Source organism: Lagenorhynchus albirostris, chromosome 12 (genome assembly GCF_949774975.1).
Source record: "Lagenorhynchus albirostris chromosome 12, mLagAlb1.1, whole genome shotgun sequence".
NCBI classification, from domain to species: domain Eukaryota; kingdom Metazoa; phylum Chordata; class Mammalia; order Artiodactyla; family Delphinidae; genus Lagenorhynchus; species Lagenorhynchus albirostris.
The window spans coordinates 33,652,978-33,673,965 of record NC_083106.1 but is presented as its reverse complement, the minus strand read 5'-3'; the positions used below and the strand labels follow the sequence as shown (position 1 = coordinate 33,673,965).

Genomic DNA, 20,988 nt, shown 5'->3' with positions numbered 1-20,988 from the left:
CCTTCACTGGCAGAGTGGCCGGCTCTTCAGTCTTACCTGCACATTTGGTTCTGGTGATTAGTGGAGGTCCTGGAAGCCCCGTCCCGCCTTCACCAGGTCTTGTAAGTAGAACACGGATCTCATATTCAGTATCCGGATCCAAATGCCATAACTTGTAAGTTGGAGCATTGACTGCATGGGTTTCTGTCCAGGATCCTGATGTCATTCTGTACTCTACCTCTTTCAGAATGATGGGACCATCACCAATGATGGAGTTGGCATTTAGCTGAATCAGCAAATATGTAGGCCCAACACCAAGCAGCTGGGGAGGAGCAATGGGTCTTGGTGGTTCTAGGAGAGACAAATGTGCAATCTCATTACTTAAAAATCCAAACGACTATAGTACATAGATATAGTAATATCTCTTGAAGTCTAAAGGCTTAAGGAATAATTTATTTAGGAGTTCATAATAAATGCTTAAAATTGGGAATGAGTGGTCTGGAAACTGTACTTTTAAAGAGCAAATACTTTCACAGATGGAATATGACCCTTTTACCACAAGTTTTCTTTTATTAAAAACATACCTCTCCGGGAGATAAATTTGTAAAGACACGGTTACCAAGGGAAATAAAGAGAAAATATTTAGAGATGGATAGCTCTGATTAGCAACTAAACACAGTACAGTTGATCTTTGACATTCTTGGCGTACTAAGACCTTTACAAATCTAAAAATTAATGAATACTGCTATAATTCATTTCGTTCATGAAATATGGTCAAGTATTGTTTTTGCTTTTGCTGGTTTTGTTTTGTTTTTTCTTTTTACTTCTGAAGACTTCCTGCAGATGAAATGAAAAGACGGCATAGCAAAGCTGAACTCAGGGGCTGATGCCCGGTGCTGACTTGTTTCCATACATCCACCTATCAGTGTAGGAAACTGAAATTTACACAGGGGAAAATCACAAATCATTGTATATCACTGGCCTTTGTGAGTAGCATGTGATAAGGCAATGCATCAGGTATTAAACTCAAATGTCAAAGGTACACTGTAATTTAATTTTGAATAGCTTACATAATTTGCTTGAAAGAAACTTTGGGAAACATTATACCAATGTTTGAACTTATGGAAATGATGAATAATGAATTAGAGCATTTTTTCCTTTAACAACAATGAGGTGAAATTTGATACTGAATTTTATGGACCCCATAGCTCTAGCTCTGTCCATATGGTCTCTAATTAGTACACTGCTATCAGGTGGGATCTTCTTTGAATCTCTGGAAGAACATTTATTGGCGAGGCCAAAAGACTTTAAAGGAAAGTGTTAATCTATAAAAAGTGATAACTGCCCCTAAATTCTTTTTTTTTCTTTCTTTTTTTTTTTGCGGTACGCAGACCTCTCACTGTTGTGGCCTCTCCGTTGTGGAGCACAGGCTCTGGACGCACAGGCTCAGTGGCCATGGGTAACGGGCCCAGCCGCTCCGGCATGTGGGATCTTCCCGGACTGGGGCACGAACCCGTGTTCCCTGCATCGGCAGGCGGACTCTCAACCACTGCGCCACCAGGGAAGCCCCCCTAAATTCTTTTGAAGGTATTTTTAAAATGAGTTAAAGCAAATTATATGAAGAAAAACTATTAAATGGGAGGAGCTTCAAGATGGCGGAAGAGTAAGACGCGGAGATCACCTTCCTCCCCACAAATACATCAGAAATACATCTACATGTGCAACAACTCCTACAGAACACCTACTGAACGCTGGCAGAAGACCTCAGACTTCCCAAAAGGCAAGAAACTCCCCACGTACCTGGGTAGGGTAAAAGAGAAAACAGAGACAAAATAATAGGGACGGGACCTGCACCAGTGGGATGGAGCTGTGAAGGAGGAAAGGTTTCCACACACTAGGAAGCACCTTCGCGGGCAGAGACTGCGGGTGGTGGAGGGGGGAAGCTTCAGAGCCGCGGAGGAAAGCACAGCAACAGGGGTGCGGAGGGAAAAGCGGAGAGATTCCCGCACAGAGGATCAGGGCCGACTGGCACTCACCAGCCCGAGAGCCTTGTCTGCTCACCCGCCGGGGCAGGCGGGGGCTGGGAGCTGAGGCTCGGGCTTCGGAGCTTAGATCCCAGGAGAGGACTGGGGTTGGCTGCGTGAACACAGCCTGCAGGGGTTAGTGCGCCATGGCTAGCCGGGAGGGAGTCCGGGAAAAAGTCTGGACCTGCCGAAGAGTAAAGACTTATTCTTGCCTCTTTGTTTCCTGGTGCGCGTGGAGATGGGATTAAGAGCGCCGCTTAAAGGAGCTCCAGAGAAGGGTGCGAGCCGCGGCTATCAGCGCGGATCCCAGAGACGGGCATGAGACGCTAAGGCTGCTGCTGCCGCCACCAAGAAGCCTGTGTGCGAGCACAGGTCACTATCCACACCTCCCCTCCAGGAGCCTGTGCAGCCCGCCACTGCCAGGGTCCCATGATCCAGGGAAAACTTCCCCAGGAGAACACACAGCGTGCCTCAGGCTGGTGCAACGTCACGCCGGCCTCTGCCACCAAAGGCTCGCCCCGCACGCCGTACCCCTCCCTCCCCCTGGCCTGAGTGAGCCAGAGCCCCCGAATCAGCTACTCCTTTAACCCCGTCCTGTCTGAGAGAAGAACACATGCCCTCAGGCGACCTACATGCAGAGGTGGGTCCAAATCCAAAGCTGAACCCCAGGAATTATGCGAACAAAGAAGAGAAAGGGAAATCTCTCCCAGCAGCCTCAGAAGCAGCGGATTAAATCTCCACAATCAACTTGATGTACCGCGCACCTGTGGAATACCTGAATAGACAACGAATCATCCCAAATTGAGGAGGTGGACTTTGGGAGCAATGATATATATATATATATATATATATATATATATATATATATTTCCCTTTTTCTCTTTTTGCGAATGTGCATGTGTATGCTTCTGTGAGTGATTTTGTCTGTATAGCTTTGCTTTTACCATTTGTCCTAGGGTTCTGTCTGTCCGTTTTTGTTTTTGTTCTTAGTATACTTTTTAGCGCCAGTTATCATTGGTGGATTTGCTTTTTAGTTTGTTGCTCTCTTCTTTTTCTTTTTTACTTTAAAAGATTTTTTAATAATTGTTTTTTATTTTAATAACTTTATTGATTTAATTCTATCTTCTTCTTTCTTTCATTTTTTTCTCGCTTTTATTCTGAGCCGTGTGGATGACAAGCTCTTGGTGCTCCAGCCAGGCGTCAAGCCTCTGCCTCTGAGATGGGAGAGCCAAGTTCAGGACAATGGTCCACAAGACACCTCCCAACTCCACGTAATATCAAACGGCGAAAATCTTGCAGAGATCTACATCTCAACGCCAAGACCCAGCTCGACTCAATGACCAGCAAGCTCCAGTGCACGACACACTATGCAAAACAACTAGTAAGACAGGAAAACAACCCCACCCATTAGCAGAGAGGCTGCCTAAAATCATAAGGCCACAGTCACCCCAAAACACACCACCTGGCGTGGAACTGCCCACCAGAAATACAAGATCCAGCCTCATCCACCAGAACACAGGCACTAGTCCCCTCCACCAGGAAGCCTACACAACCCACTGAAACAACCTTAGCCACTGGGGGCAGACACCAAAAACAACGGGAACTACAAACCTACAGCCTGCGACAAGAAGACCCCAAACACAGTAACTTAAGCAAAATGAGAAGACAGAGAATCACACAGCAGATGAAGGAGCAGGGCAAAAACCCAACAGACCTAACAAATGAAGAGGAAACAGGCAGTCTACCTGAAAAAGAATTCAGAATAATGGTAGTAAAGATGATCCAAAATCTTGGAAATAAAATGGAGAAAATACAAGAAACGTTTAACAAGGACCTAGAAGAACTAAAGAGCAAACGAACAGTGATGAACAGCACAACAAATGATATTAAAAATTCTCTAGAAGGTATCAATAGCAGAATAACAGAGGCAGAAGAACGGATAAGTGATCTGGAAGGCAAAATAGTGGAAATCACTACTGCAGAGCAGAATAAAGAAAAAAGAATGAAAAGAATTGAGCACAGTCTCAGAGACCTCTGGGACAAGATTAAACACACCAACATTCGAATTATACGGGTCCCAGAGGAAGAAGAGAAAAAGAAAGGGACTGAGAAAATATTTGAAGAGATTATAGTTGAAAACTTCCCTAATATGGGAAAGGAAACAGTTAGTCAAGTCCAGGAAGCACAGAGACTCACATACAGGACAAATCCAAGGAGAAACACGCCAAGACACATAGTAATCAAACTATCAAAAATTAAATACAAAGAGAAAATATTAAAAGCAGCAAGGGAAAAACAACAAATAACATACAAGGGAATCCCCATAAGGTTAACAGCTGATCTTTCAGCAGAAACTCTACAAGCCAGAAGGGAGTGGCAGGACATATTTAAAGTGGTAAAAGGGAATAACCTACAACCAAGATTACTCTACCCAGCAAGGATACCATTCAGATTTGACGGAGAAATTAGAACCTTTACAGACAAGCAAAAGCTAAGAGAATTCAGCACCACCAAAACAGCTTTACAACAAATGCTAGAGGAACTTCTCTAGGCAAGAAGTTCCTAGAGGAACTTCTCTAGGCAGGTAAAACAAGAGAAGGAAAATACCTACAATAACAAACCCAAAACAATTAAGAAAATGGTAATAGGAACATACATATCGATAATTGCCTTAAATGTAAAAGGATTAAATGCTCCAACCAAAAGACATAGACTGGCTGAATGGACAAAAACAAGACCCGTATATATGCTATCTACCCACTTCAGATCTAGGGACACATACAGACTGAAAGTGAGGGGATGGAAAAAGATATTCCATGCAAGTGGAAACCAAAAGAAAGCTGGAGGAGCAATTCTCATATCAGACAAAATAGAGTTTAAATAAAGACTTACAAGGGACAAAGAAGGACACTGCATAATGATCAAGGGATCAATCCAAGAAGAAGATATAACAATTGTAAATATTTATGCAACCAACATAGGAGCACTTCTATACATAAGGCAAATGCTAACAGCCATAAAAGGGGAAATCGACAGTAATACAATCATAGTAGGGGGTTTAACACCCCACTTTCACCAATGGACAGCTCATCCAAAATGAAAATAAACAAGTAAACACAAGCTTTGAATGATACATTAAACAAGAAGGACTTAATTGATATTTATAGGACATTCCATCCAAAAACAACAGAATACACTTTCTTCTGAAGTGCTCATGGAACATTCTCCATGATAGATCATAAATTGGGTCAAAAGTCAAGCCTTGGTAAATTTAAGAAAATTGAAATTGTATCTGGTATCTTTTCTGACCACAACACTATGAGACTAGACATCAATTACAGGAAAAAATCTGTAAAAAATACAAACACATGGAGGATAAACAACACACTACTTAATAACCAAGAGATCACTCAAGAAATCAAAGAGGATATCATAAAATACCTAGAAACAAATGACAATGAAAACACGATGAGCCAAAACCTATGGGATGCAGCAAAAGCAGTTTTAAGTGGGAAGTTTATAGCAATACAATCCTACCTTAAGAAACAAGAAACATCTCAAATAAACAACCTAACCTTACACCTAGAGCAAAAAGGGAAAGAAGAACCAAAAACCCCAAAGTTAGCAGGAGGAAAGAACTCATAAAGATCAGATCAGAAATAAATGAAAAAGAAATGAAGGAAACAATAGCAAAGATCAATAAAACTAAAAGCTGGTTCTTTGAGAAGATAAACAAAATTGATACACCACTAGCCAGACTCATCAAGAAAAAAAGGGAGAAGACTCAAGTCAATAGAATTAGAAATGAAAAAGGAGAAGTAACAACTGACACTGCAGAAATACAAAGGATCATGAGAGATTACTACAAGCAACTATATGCCAATAAAATGGACAACCTGGAAGAAATGGACAAATTCTTAGGAAAGCGCAACCTTCCAAGACTGAACCAGGAAGAAATAGAAAATATGAACAGACCAATCGCAAGTAATGAAATTGAAACTGTGATTACAAATCTTCCAACAAACAAAACCCCAGGACCAGATGGCTTCACAGGTGAATTCTATCAAACATTTAGAGAAGAGCTAACACCTATCCTTCTCAACCTGTTACAAAATATGGCAGAGGGAGGAACACTCCCAAACTCATTCTACGAGGCCACCATCACCGATACCGAAACCAGACAAAGATGTCACAAAGAAAGAAAACTACAGGCCAATATCACTGATGAACACCGATGCAAAAATCCTCAACAAAATACTAGCAAACAGAATCCAACAGCACATTAAAAGGATCATACACCATGATCAAGTGGGGTTTATCCCAGGAATGCAAGGATTCTTCAATATACACAAATCAATCAATGCGATACACCATGTTAACAAACTGAAGGATAAAAACCATATGATCATCTCAATAGATGCAGAGAAAGCTTTTGACAAAATTCAACACCCATTTATGATAGAAATCCTCCAGAAAGTAGGCATAGAGGGAACTTACCTCAACATAATAAAGGCCATATATGACAAATGCACAGCTAACATCGTCCTCAATGGTGAAAAACTGAAACTATTTCCACTAAGATCAGGAACAAGACACGGTTGCCCACTTTCACCACTATTATTCAACATAGTTTTGGAAGAATCAGCAACAGCAATCAGAAGAGAAAAAACTAAAAGGAAACCAATTCGGAAAGAAGAGGTAAAGCTGTCACTGTTTGCAGATGACATGATACTATACGTAGAGAATCCTAAAAATGCTACCAGAAAATTGCTAGAGATAATCAATGAATTTGGTAAAGTAGTAGGATACAAAATTAATGCACAGAAATCTCTTGCATTCCTATACATTAATGATGAAAAATTTGAAAGTGAAACTAAAAAAACACTCCCATTTACCATTGCAACAAGAAGAATAAAATATCTAGGAATAAACCTATCTAAGGAGACAAAAGACCTGTATGCAGAAAATTATAAGACACTGATGAAAGAAATTAAAGATGATACAAATAGATGGAGAGATATACCATGTTCTTGGATTGGAAGAATCAACATTGTGAAAATGACTATACTACCCAAAGCAATCTACAGATTCAGTGCAATCCCTATCAAACTACCACTGGCATTTTTTACAGAACTACAACAAAAATTTCACAATTTGTATGGAAACACAAAAGACCCCCAATAGCCAACGCGATCTTGAGAAACAAAAACAGAGCTGGAGGAATCAGGCTCCCTGACTTCAGACTATACTACAAAGCTACAGTCATCAAGACAGTATGTTACTAGCACAAAAACAGAAATATAGATCAATGGAACAGGATAGAAAGCCCAGAGATAAACCCACACACATGTGGTCACCTTATCTTTGATAAAGGAGGCAAGAATATACAGTGGAGAAAAGACAGCCTCTTCAATAAGTGGTGCTGGGAAAACTGGACAGCTACATGTAAAAGAATGAAATTAGAACAGTCCCTAACACCATACACGAAAATAAACTCAAAATGGATTAAAGACCTAAATGTATGGCCAGAACTATCAAAGTCTTGGAGGAAAACAGGCAGAACAGTCTATGATATAAATCACAGCAAGATCCTTTTTGACCCATCTCCTAGAGAAATGGAAATAAAGATGAACAAATGGGACCTAATGAAACTTTAAAGCTTTTGCACAGCAAAGGAAACCGTAAACAAGACGAAAACACAATCCTCAGAATGGGAGAAAATATTTGCAAATGAAAAAACTGACAAAGGATTAATCTCCAAAATTTACAAATAGCTCATGCAGCTCAATATCAAAAAAACAAAGGACTGAATCCAAAAATGGTCAGAAGACCTAAATAGACATTTCTCCATAGAAGATATACAGATTGCCAACAAACACATGAAAGAATGCTCAACATCACTAATCATTAGAGAAATGCAAATCAAAACTACAATGAGATATCATCTCACACTGGTCAGAATAGCCATCATCAAAAAATCTAGAAACAATAAATGCTGGAGAGGGTGTGGAGAAAAGGGAACCCTCTTGCACTGTTGGTGGGAATGTATATTGATACAGCCACTATGGAGAACAGTATGGAGGTTCCTTAAAAAACTAAAAATAGAACTACCATATGACCCAGCAATCCCACTACTGGGCATATACCCTGAGAAAACCATAATTCAAAAAGAGTCATGTACCACAATGTTCATTGCAGCTCATTTACAACAGGCAGGACATGGAAGCAACCTAAGTGTCCATTGACAGAAGAATGAATAAAGAAGATGTGGCACATATATACAATGGAATATTACTCAGTCATAAAAAGAAACGAAATGGAGTTATTTTTAGTGAGGTGGATGGACCTAGAGCCTGTCATACAGAGTGAAGTAAATCAGAAAGAGAAAAAAAAAATACCGTATGCTAACACATATATATGGAATCTAAAAAAAAAAAAAGAAAATGGTCAGGAAGAACCTAGGGGCAAGACGGGAATGAAGACGCAGACCTACTAGATAATGGACTTGAGGATACGGGGAGCAGGAAGGGTAAGCTGGGACAAAGTGAGAGAGTGGCATGGACATATATACACTACCAAACGTTAAACAGATTGCTAGTGAGAAGCAGCCGCATAGCACAGGGAGAGTAGCTCGGTGCTTTGTGACCACCTAGAGGGGTGAGATATAGAGGGTGGGAGGGAGGGAGATGCAAGAGGGAAGAGATTTGGGAACATATGTATATGTATAACTGATTCACTTTTTTAAAAAGCAGAAACTAACACACCATTGTAAAGCAATTACACTCTAATAAAGATGTATTTAAAAAAAGTATAAAAAAAGTAAGTGAAATCTGAAAAAAAAAATGAGCAAGAGTTTGACACTTCAAAGAAGAGTGTACCAAAATGGCCAACAAAAATACGAAAGGATGCTCTACATCTGGTAAAAAATAAATAAATAAACTATTAAATGCAGCCACACAATGCTTCTCTTGGTGTCCTCCCCTCCGTCGCAGGTAGGGGTGGATTGGAGAAGATGCAGATAGACAGATGCTAAGAAAAAACAGTCAGTATTTTTTAAACTGGATTTTCCATCTTAATGGCAATGAATGCTTAGGATACGACAGTGCAAAAAACTCATAGACAGGTTCTACCTTCTGCTACAGGTTTCCAGCTGTAGCCCGGGATTTGCTTTTAAACTCCAAAGTATAGTTTCCACCTTATGAACCCCTGCATTACAAACATCCTTAATATAAGGAATAAGACACCTGGCCTAAATCTCTACACAGGTTTAAGTAATTTTCAAGAAGCTTCCTCCAAAATTCACAGGACAAATATTTACTGAGTAGCTACTAATTGCTAAGCTATCCCACACATTGGTTATTCATGTAATATGGCAAGGGAGACATAATAACAATAAATCGACAAATTCATTATTTTAAATTGAGAGTTATGTAGAAAACAGATACTGAGATAAAGAATAATAGATGGTGGGGGGAGAGGTATCTAGTGAGTAATACTAATTTTTTTCTCTCCAAAATCACTTGAAGAATATCAAGTTACTCCCATCAAAAAATCGTGGCTCATTATGACAACAGCTTTCAAACCAGTTATCAGTAAAATTATATGAACTTGTGCTTCACTATTGCTCCTGTTCAAAGTGGAAATAAAGCAGGACTTCCCTGGCAGTCCAGTGGTTACATCTCCGTGCTTCCACTGCAGGGGGCACGGGTTCAATACCTGGTCTGGGAACTAAGATCCTGCATGCTGCGTAGCGCAGCCAAAGGGAAAAACTAATAAGCGAAAATAAAGCTAAGATTAAAAAAGATAATTCACATGCTATTTAAACTGTTTACATTTAGATTTCTATTTCTATGGAAAAGTAGTTCTTAACACCTGATTTATAAACTTTAAGTACAAAATCTCTTCCTTATGGTTTAAAAATTGTTTCAACAATATATAGTCAAAATTGGGTAGAGGGTGAATTATTTCCAATTTCACAACTGACTTCAACTGAGAAGTTACAGAAGAAAATGTTTAAATAATACCAAAATAGTTTAGAATTTTCATTTGTCAGCTAAAGAAAGATAAAGCTAGACAATTCATATCATGAAGTTTTACCAACTAGTCTAACAACTGTATTTCAAGTTCACAAAAGTTTTGGTAGACAAACAGAACATTGATATACTTTCTGAACCTTAAACTAAAATGAAACTGAATAGAGAAATGAATGTAATAGAAAAAATGCAAATATCTTCCCAGACTATCTAAATGTTCCACATATTTTAAGAAGCAGTCTGTATTTTGCGAATAAACTGAGCTGCCTCATATGTGCAATGTTTGTTTTCATTCCAGATGGCTCATATACTGACTAATCTAAGTAGGAAATGATGCTAAATTCACAGCTTACTGGGGTTCTAACCCAGAGCAGCAATGCCTCACTCACATTATATCTGAACAATAACCTGAAGAGGTCTTATATTTAACATGACAGAACAATTTGTCAAATGAATTATAAATAACAAGCCTTGGTTATTAATCTATAGATTTATGGGTATTGTGAAACCTGACCTAATAAGTGTATATTGAATGTTAAATCTCACCCATCAAAACCCTGCACATCACTGTCATGGAAAATAGGGAGAAAACAAAAGAGGAGAGCAGAAGATGGAAGTGAGAGGAGGGGGAAAGCTACAACAAAACATATGATTAAAAACAAGTGAAAAAGTAAAGCATAACATTTCTTCTATCATTTCTATCTTTAAAGAAATGACATGTAAAAGAAAATGAAATTTAAGGCCAAGAGATCTAGTTTCAAAAAATGCATACACTAATAGCTGAGTAAACTTGAATTTGTTATTTAACTTCTTAGCATTACAATTTCCTCATTGGTAAACTAGGCAGAATTTTAAAAGACTTTACATTTCTAAATATGTCAACAAGCCCTATATTTGATGCTATTTTGCTTTGTTTTGTTTCTGCCAGAGAGCATATAAATTTTAAAATGGAAAATTAATATTCAACACTAGTGTTTTTTGTACATGAATAACGGAGTTTGATGTAATCAGGTTCTTGGCCCAAAGAAGGGCAACAATTCACTCTGATCAGTTTTACATCTCACTTACAGTGGTCAAGCCAACAAAAGGAGCAGTCCAGTAATCAAAGCAGTAGCTCAGATTTGGAAATGTGGCAAAGTTCAGAGAGGCTTAAAAACATATACATTGACTAACAACATGATTATAAGTGAAACCTAGCATTAATGAGACTAATATACCAATACATATTAAAGTTTTATGGTGGAGGTAAAAAGTAGCCTCCTATTAGCATATGCATTTTGTATTTAGGCCCTTGAGAACAAGGAGGCTTATTTATAAAATCTCTCTTCATTTCAATAAATTATGCATGAATCTTAATCAGTTAGCAAATGAACAAGTAATTGTTCAGCAGCAATATTAATAGTCTTCATAACTTAATACACTATCAGACCCAGAGGTGTGGTGTGAATAAATCCCAAATGTACAGTAGGTAACAACTGAAGCATGCAATCCCCAAAATACAAGATAAACTTTGCCGCTGTTACCAACTAACTTTCTATTGATGACTTATATTCATTATTCTAGAGCTAAACCTATTATAAAATTGCACTTATACATTCAAATTGCTTTGTCTTTTTTATTTCAAATAATTTTTAAGTGTCTTGAAATCAAGGTAAGTCATTATGAAAGAGTATTCTCATCCAATTATTACAATGCTATATTACAAACATGTGTCACTTATCAACATTGAGTTAATTAATAAAATGCAAAATCAGACGTAGAAGCTATGAAGCTAAAAAAGTCACTCAACAAAGTAAATATCAAGTAAATGACACTTCTACATTTGTCTTTCCAAATAAATATATTAAATACCTCTCAATCCTATCTCCTTCCAAATTGTTTTATTTACTTGTCAAAGAAGCCTTGACAAAAAAGTATCTCGAGATTAGCCTTCTCACTTTAGAAGCAGGCAATGACAATGCCTTTGTCTCCTAAGGCCGCTGTAACAAATTAACACAAATGTGGAGGTTTAAGATAACAGATATTTATTCTCGCATGATTCCGGAGGCCAGGTGTTCCAAATCAGTATCACTGGATCGAAATAAAGGTGGTACCAGGACATACTTCCTCCAAAGGCTCTAGGGAAGAATCAGTTCCTCGCCTTTTCCAGTATCTGCTAGCTGTTGGTATTCCTTGTCTTGTGGCCACATCACTGCAATCTCTATTTCACGGTTCACATTGCCTTCTCCTCTTCTCTCTGTAGTCAAATCCGTCTCTCCCCTCTACTTCTAAGGATACTTGTGATTATATCTACATGCAAGGTCCACATGGATAATCCAAGATACTCTCCCATCTCAAGACTCTTAAGCACATCCTCAAAGACCATTTTTCCAGATAAGGTAATAGTCATGGGTTCCAGAGATTAGGATCTTGTATCTCTGGTGTCATTTTTCAGCCTATCACTGACATGGACTATGAACTCATCCTTCCTCCTGGGAGGCATCTCAGCTCCATCTTTTCTCCAGGTAGTAGGAAGCTAGGAAAATAATTCTCTTAGGAAAATTTCCTATCTAGGTTCAGAGCAGTGGAATTAAGAGACAATAATGTAACTACATTGTCTGGTTTTTGCTATTTTTTTTAATGAAATGAAAACAGAGATGATAAAAATTACTACTCAAAATGGCTATAAAGAGTCAATGTTCCCTTACTATGTCTAAATTCCTGTAAAAATCAAATTAGAATATTTGCCTTGGAGATAGATATTTTCTTATTTGCTATCATTTGTTTATTTAAATGAACAGATCACTTCAAATCAATGTTATTCTATTTCTTTATCATTCTTCTCATTAAAATTTTGATCTAGTTCCAGTTAAAAAAGAATATTCACAAGTTCATGCTTCATGTTGTTTAATCTTCTTCCTTATCACATATTAAATGCTCAAGTAAACAGAAAAGAACATTAGAGATGGAGAGCAGGAAGAATAACATCAGTGTACTAAATAATTCAAGCATTTATTTATCAGCTACCCTATAATAATTTTAAATGATCTTAAATTATGCCTCAAAAGGATAACAATATAATTTAATGGTACTTGAGTGTTTCAAGAAATTTGAAATAATAACACTGATGAATGGAAGGTGGCCTTTTCTCCCATAAGAAATAGAAAGCAGGTTATAGATAATTAGCAGTAGTGTTTTGGCACACAATATCATATGTATGGCAACATAATTTGTTTCATTTTTTCCTTAGAGGCAAAAACATGAAATACATATTTGAAAATATTCAGACATATTCAACAAGGTTTCTCCTGCAGCCACATTTTATAAACTGTAATGCAGATTTATGAGAAGAGTAACAGTTCTTTCATGATTTTCAATCTGTTACCTCTCTGAAAGCTCAGATTTCCAGTCCTAACAAATTCCTTATGCAGCCAAATACCTCTCCTTTCACTCTTTTGGCTACTATCGCATAATGTTTGCTCCTATTAATTAAGTAGTCAGTAAATTCTATAAATCATCTTTCAGATAAATTACTATTTTAATTATGTTTATACATTTGTGCATTGATCGATTTTTAAATAAAAATTTTTAATATATTAAAATTCTTTTAAACCCAACAATACAATGAAAGATACTTTTTTCAAATCATATCATTCAGGTGGCTCATAAGCTTGAACTGGTCAAATAAAATTAATAATAAGATATGACAAAGTTTGGACGTTGTTAAACCTGAGGTTCCTATGCCAGCACCTAGACCAAGTATCAATCAAAAGTAGCCATTGTTACCTATTATCATCTCCATGAAAATTACATGGGTGTAGACCATGGAAAGAGTGCATGCTGTGCCCCACTGCCCATACTCACAAAATTTCACATACACAAAAAATTCTGAGAAGCATGAAGTAAGCACCCATGATTTTACAGCTATAAGTAGGCAGAGATAGTTTAAATAAAATGAAAAAATGCAATTGAATAACAAAGTCCTTTTTTAATGATATGTATGTTTGCTTATATTATGTGTTTTTTTATCAGCATTAATTATATCCATCTAAACAAGAGTTTCTTCATTCTCTCCCAGTGATTTTTCACTGACAGTAGTTGTTCAAATGGTTGAGGAGTGTCACTTGCTTTGAGTAGGCTGGGGCCAGGATTACTTGATCATGAAATACACAGGATAGTCCCACATAATGAAGAATCCTCCAGTCCAAAATACCAAAGGCTCCTTTGGAAAAACACCACAATGTTAAAAATAATCTCCCCTCAGCAATCCATGGGTAATGTGTACCTAAAATTACATCACTTACATTTCTATTTCTCAAAAGAGTACTGGAGCAGAATTTTGAAGAGGGTGTGAACCCTAAACATGTGATCATTTACTCACACAGGCTTGACCATTGTCAGTGAGGCATAGTTAAATGGGCATGTGAGTATACAACTTGCTCATCGACGGCTAAACTGACATTTTTGGAAAACTACATATCAAGAAATAAAAACGTGTTTATAGACTAAAGTAATCCCACTTCTGGAAATTTAATGTAAGGAGATGATTAAATCTATATTTAGAAGAGCAAAAAATTAAGAAATCAAAATATTCTACAATAGGAAAATGGTGACACAAATTATGGTATTTCAATAGAATTTCACCATACAGTTCAAGAACACAAGTTGTGAAGATTATACAACAAATGTCATTTGTTTTCATTTTAAAAAGAGTATATCCCTATCAATAAAAGAAAGAAACAAAGAAAGAAAGAAAAAGAAAGGAAGGAAGGAAGGAAGGAAGAAAAAGAAAAAGAAAGAAAGGGAAAGAAAGGAAGGAAAACTGCCAACCACCACCACCAGAAGGAAATATACCAAAAAGCTAATAACAGTGATTGGGGAACTGTGAGACCACAAGTGATCTTGCTTTTTCTTTTTTCTCTATTTTCCAATAAAATTTGTAACGTGCTCATAGAAGTTTCTCACCGTTACAATCTCAGTGTCTGTCGCGGTGCCTAAGTTCAATAATATAATTACAGAATGAGTGGCTGGCTCAACATTTTTTTTCTTGAAAAAAAAGTTATCCATGCCACTGTAAGAAAAATTTATCTACATAAATTCTGCCTGTTCCATACAAGAAAACACAGACTGCTACTTCAGTGTGAGAACCATAATTTGGAGATGGCAATAGTAAAACCTCGTGTATTTATCTATTAATTTGTTTATTTTTGGATGATGAAATTAAGTCCTCAAAATGTAAGATTTACCACCTTGAGCTCTGAACCATGTAGCTAGCCAATTGCTCTGACAATGATACACAGCACCTACAAAATGTTACTATTTAATTAAAGGAGTTAGTTGACTGGAACAAAGGAACACTTTCTAGGCAATTGCTTAGTGACTGACTGGCATCAAATGATTTATCCAGCTTGTAAAAAAAGGCACAGTTACAAACCCATATAATAATTCTTTTTTGTCTTTTAGTCAAATCAAATTAATTAAACTTTGAAAAAAAAAAGATTTTCCATGTGAAGAAAAATTTCATATATATATACAAATTTGAACATAAAATATCAATCATTTTATCAAAATACACAATTGTACTAATAATAGCTGAATGCATACCAATAACTTGAGTTTCTTGAACAAAAATTTAATTCAGAGTAGGAAAAAATTTTGATACTAAACATGCCACTCTTCATATTAAACAGCTATTTTGTCTTTCAGTCCCCATGGGATATGTATTCATTGTTTTTTAACTGCAAGGTCTGTGGAATTACAGTATTTAATCTCTATGACATGGCTCTTTCCGGCTGCCTAAAGTGCTGAAATAAGAAGAATCATTTCAGCAACAAAACTGCAAATTTTGCATACTGAATTTTATATCCTATACATTACCATGGCATTTTATTCATCTTGATTTGAAAACACTGCTGCAATAACTTTATTACCTGCTTGACATAAAAAGGCACAGCAGCAGCATACTGTTTTAGATCTGCCAGCAGAAACTAAAAACAAGGTTAGGTTCATATTTAGGGTATATGAAAAGGGATTTTTTTAAAGTAAAATTTATTTGCTTTTTAGCCTATGTAATATAAAACTGTGAGATAACTATACATTTTTATCTCATTTTGTCCCCAAACTGTACTCTAATTATATCTATGCAATGAATTGGTTCAGAATTATGAATTACTGTAATAATTCAACAACTTTACAAAAGACTCCATCACTACCACAATCCATATGGCATGGCAGCAAACCACATATGTTATGATGAAAATTATAGATCCATTTGATTGAGTCATTAATACAGAATGTTTCTCTTATGGCTGTTTAATCCCTCATTTCAGCTTGGTCAGAGCTCAAACTGTTCATGCATTCCAGGGAAAGAACATCCAGTTGATTTCAAGAATAACAATCAGGTAAGTAGTAAAACTGGGAGAGCCTTCAACTCTTTGTTTGGATCCCTCAAGTCTAGGGTCATACACAGGTAATCACATCACCATCTCATCAGTCACCTTTATGAGGTAAGACAATAAAAAATACATGGTAGGAGAAAGGAGGGGAACTGTGTTTGGCAATGATAATATATGCCCCAGTAATATGTTAAATATGCCTAGAATTTAAATAGGCCAACGAATTTGGAGTAATGCTATTTATATTCATTTTATATTAATATGTGTAAAGACACAATGGCTGACTCCATTAAATCAAAAGATAGCAATTAAAAGAAAAACTCCAGGGCTTCCCTAGTGGCGCAGTGGTTGAGAGTCTGCCTGCCGATGCAGGGGACACAGGTTCGGGCCCCGGTCCGGGAAGATCCCACATGCCCGCGGAGCAGCTGGGCCCGTGAGCCTTGGCCGCTGAGCCTGCGCTCCGCAACGGGAGAGACCACAACAGTGAGAGGCCCGCGTACCGCAAAAAAAAAAAAAAAAGAAAGAAAGAAAAACTCCACTGCAAAATCTCTGTAACTAGATTATAATCTCTTTTTTCTCTCTCTCTCTTTCTCTACACACATAATACACACATATATACATGTATATGTAACACATATAACATAACCAAGAAAAAAATATTATTTAAAAATATCCTGAATCTTCCAAATCTAGAATATTAAAAACATTTAAAAAAATCTCATGAATCTAAATTCCAAAATAAAAAAATTTAAACCTATGAAATTAGAAGAATTTTCCAAAATTTAATTATAACCAAACACAATATAAGTTGGCCATCTTGATCGTTGGGTTTAAATATGCTGCTGTGTTGACTCATTGTAATATAACATATAATAAGCATATGTTTGTTATGAATACATACTTTGTGATTATTCCAAGTCAATTCAAAATGATGCATGAAGTTTTTATGTATAGGTAGCCAGCAACAGATGGCTATTTTTCTTTAGTGTAATGACTTAGTCAAGTAATGGAATCAGGAGATACTATTCACTCCCTCCATTCAATGACCCTGGTTCCCAGGCATGTAAAATCTAACACTTTATTTACCCCAAGTCAATCAGGAAACTATCATTTACCCGTTATTTCTACATGACTCTGGAAGGTAGAGAGTGACCATCTTTTAGACAGGCATATTCCTCTATGTATATAAGTGATATAGTTACTTTTTTATGAGAATTTTTGATAACATAGTAAAAACAATTAAATAAGACTTCAGTCCTTTAGATAATAGGCTTTATGAATGTACTACTAACTCCAGCATAGTCATAATTTTTAGGATGCTTTCCAGTTCAAAAAGCATAAAATTTCAGACTTTCAAAATCTTCACATCAAAGAAACTGTAATTAGCTAATACGGACCCAACTCAGTTTTGTAGTTTAAAGATTCCTAATATATATTCATTTCAAAGAACAAATGATACAAATTAGCAATTATAGAACATTTCCTCAATTCTGAGATTAAACAAAACAAAACACCATTATGTGTCCTATGGGGTTAGATGCCCTTGATTAAATCAGGAAATCAATAACTTTTGATGTGAAATGGGTTTATCAGATGTGGTCAGTGACTCTAGATCAACTCTTCCTGATGGCAACTTTGAAAGAGTCAGGGGACTTGAACAGAGGACCAGAGGACAGATTTCTGAACCTAGTCTCTGAACTAATAAAAGCAGGTTTTTATGGGTAACTCAAGAGTATACAAGTATAACAATGAACAAAAGGGAATGCCATAAAAATAGAGCCATCAATGTGGTCACCATAATTACAAGGACTTCTGAATAATTATTTTAATCATCTCCATTAGTCAGAATGTCATCAAAAATAAGATAACCACACCTAGTTTTATAATCAGATGGAAATAGGAGGCTGGCAATAATAATTACAGACCTATCTGATAAAGTAACAAGATAGTGACACTTTAAAAATATTTAGCCATGTAAATAAACAGTTACCTGCCCAAGGACGTTTTACACTAGTGTGACAGCTCAGCCAGCAAGAGACCTTTTATTTCCATTCCATTCAACCACCCCTATTTCTACACCATAATGGGGCATCTAGACATTCAGAATATCAAAATAAAGTATATCATCTGAACATAAAATGTTGGAAGGCAGTCCAAGTTGTAAACCATCAGTGCACAGCTAGGGAAAGTTTCTAGGTGTAAAATAAAGGGTGTCAAGACCATAAGTAATGCAATTATACAGCTAAGGCGTTGGACTCTTCTTCCACAGCCGCTGCTACTAAGTGACAAGAAACCTCCCTTTTCTACTTTGATAAATATCACGCCTTTTACAAATAAGGGCATGAAATGGCTACTGATGCAAACTATTCATATATTCTTTCTGTGAACTTCAAATTTCCCATCCTTCTGCAACGTTAGCCAGATCAATTGAAAATTTGGTAGGGAGAAGAAAACAAACATAAGTAAAATGTGCAAAAATTTTCATAGGCACCAAAGAATCTTGTAAACAGTACCTCTATCAGTGAACTTAAGATAATTAGGTATTGGGTAAGGAAGCCTATTTTAAGTATTATAAAAAGAAGGAAGAAGTATCATGCTTCTTTGGTATTAATTTTTGTAAAATGACACACTTAAAAAAGTAGATAGCTGAGAGATCTCCCTATTGTACCTGAAGGATACCATTTCTTGTTCCAAAACCATACACTTATATTTTTAAATGTATGTCTATGTCCATGTTTGAGTTTTAAATTAGGAATCTGACATTGGGCAAAGGTCAAGAAAGTTAGTTTGGAAATTAATCATAGAGCTATATCAGATGTATTACTCCTGTAAGGCATAATGTTATGAAAATGTATAGGCACTAATTTGTACCTGTTTATTTTTCATATTGCTTCAAAAGTTAATTTTAATATATAAATGCAAACCATGTTAAATGGATACTTTACTGATTGTAAATTCATATTCTCTTCCGTATGAAATCAAACGTCAATTAGGTGATAAGGAAGAAGTCAAAGGTCAAGCCTATGCACTCTAAGCCATGGTGCCAGGTGTGGGATACAGGCAGAATGGCTAGGGGAAAAAAATATTAGTTTCTGTGATTATCACACTACTATAGATAACACACAGGAAATTAAAAAAAAACATAAAATAACATAGTTACTGTGGTGATTTGAAAACACGGCCACAAATTTTTTGAAAACCCTCCTTTTGAGAGGTTGCATCCATGTTCTATCTTCTTAAATCTGGGTGATATTGGACCTGCCTAAATATATAGAACACAGTGGAAGTGGTGGAATGAGACTTGAGGCTAGGTCACAAGAGACCATGCAGCTTCCCCTCTGTTCAGTGGAACCTGGAATATTTGCTCTTGGAGCCCTGAGCCACCATGTTAAAAGTTCAGTTAGCTGGGGAGTTATTCCAGTCCAGGTGTCAGACATGTGCATGAAGAAGTTTCTAGATGATTCTCACCTCCAGGAGTTTGAGTCACCTTCAGCTGTTCAATTTGAGTATTCCTGGCTGAGGATGCAAACATCCTGGGACAGGAAAAACCCATCCCTACTGTGCGTTTCTGAATTTCTGGTTCCCAGAAGCTGTGAGCATTATAAAATGGTTATTGTTTTATGCCAGTAAGTTTTGGGGTATTTTATTATGCAGCAGTAGATAAATGGAAAATTATGTCTTATTAAGAGGTTGAAGGAAAACTTTGATGAAAGTTGCAAATTTCTTAACATAAAAATACTGCTCTTCCATGATCTGTCCCCTGATTACCTGTCCAGCCTCACGTCTTACCACTCTCCAATTCCAATCGCATGTTCATATACAACAACTTGTATTTTCTATGGGAAAATTTTCTTTTGTGTTCATCTACCTTCACCATTTATATGCTGCCTGAAGTGCTCTTTTACCATTTATAGACTTAGCAAAACTCCCAGCTCATTTATCACTGCCTCTGAGAAGCCTTCCTCAGCACACGTTCTCTAGCCTGAAATAAATGTACCTTTTCTTGTAAGAGATTTATTTATATATTTCTCTCTCTCTCTTTAGTTAGTGAGCTCTTTAAAGACAAACATTTTATATTGTCTTTAAGTCTGTGACTTCAGACTTCAGTGCTTAGCACATTAGGCAATCAATCGATGATTGTTGAATAAATGCATTTATGAACAAATGAAAGAATGAACATAAAAAGGTAATTTAAGGTAGGATAGTATCTAGTGTTGGTGAAGACATGGAACAACTAGAACTTTCAAGCTGAAAGGTGGAGTATAAATTGATACAGTAAATTCAAAAAACTGCTATACCTACTGAAGCTGAACATAAGTATATGCTATTACCTAGCAATTCCACTTCCAGGTAGACGCTCCCCCAAAATGAGTATAACTGTTCCTTAAAAGTCAAATGCCTATCATCAGTAAAATGAATAAATTGTAGCACATTCACAAGATAGAATATTTTACAACTATGATGTCAAATGATCTACAGATACATACAACAATATGAATGAATTTCACAATGTTGGAGAGAGAAGCCAGATGAAAGAGTATAAACTGTAGAATTCCATTTACCTAAGTTATTTATTAC

The 20,988-nt window shown here is 36.6% G+C and overlaps 1 protein-coding gene across 5 annotated transcripts in view; it reads right to left on the bottom strand.

Annotated features, from left to right (window-relative positions):
* PTPRK (protein tyrosine phosphatase receptor type K) overlaps positions 1 to 20,988 on the bottom strand; it is a 565,370-nt gene that overhangs the window by 216,848 nt on the left and 327,534 nt on the right. For all 5 annotated transcript variants that reach the window (XR_009543738.1, XM_060167237.1, XM_060167239.1 and 2 more), the window contains exon 7: positions 37 to 330. Coding sequence is in view for 4 of the 5 variants with exons in the window: in XM_060167237.1 (XP_060023220.1) it covers positions 37 to 330 (294 nt within the window). In the remaining variant the exon portion in view is untranslated. The remainder of the gene's footprint in view (positions 1 to 36; positions 331 to 20,988) is intronic.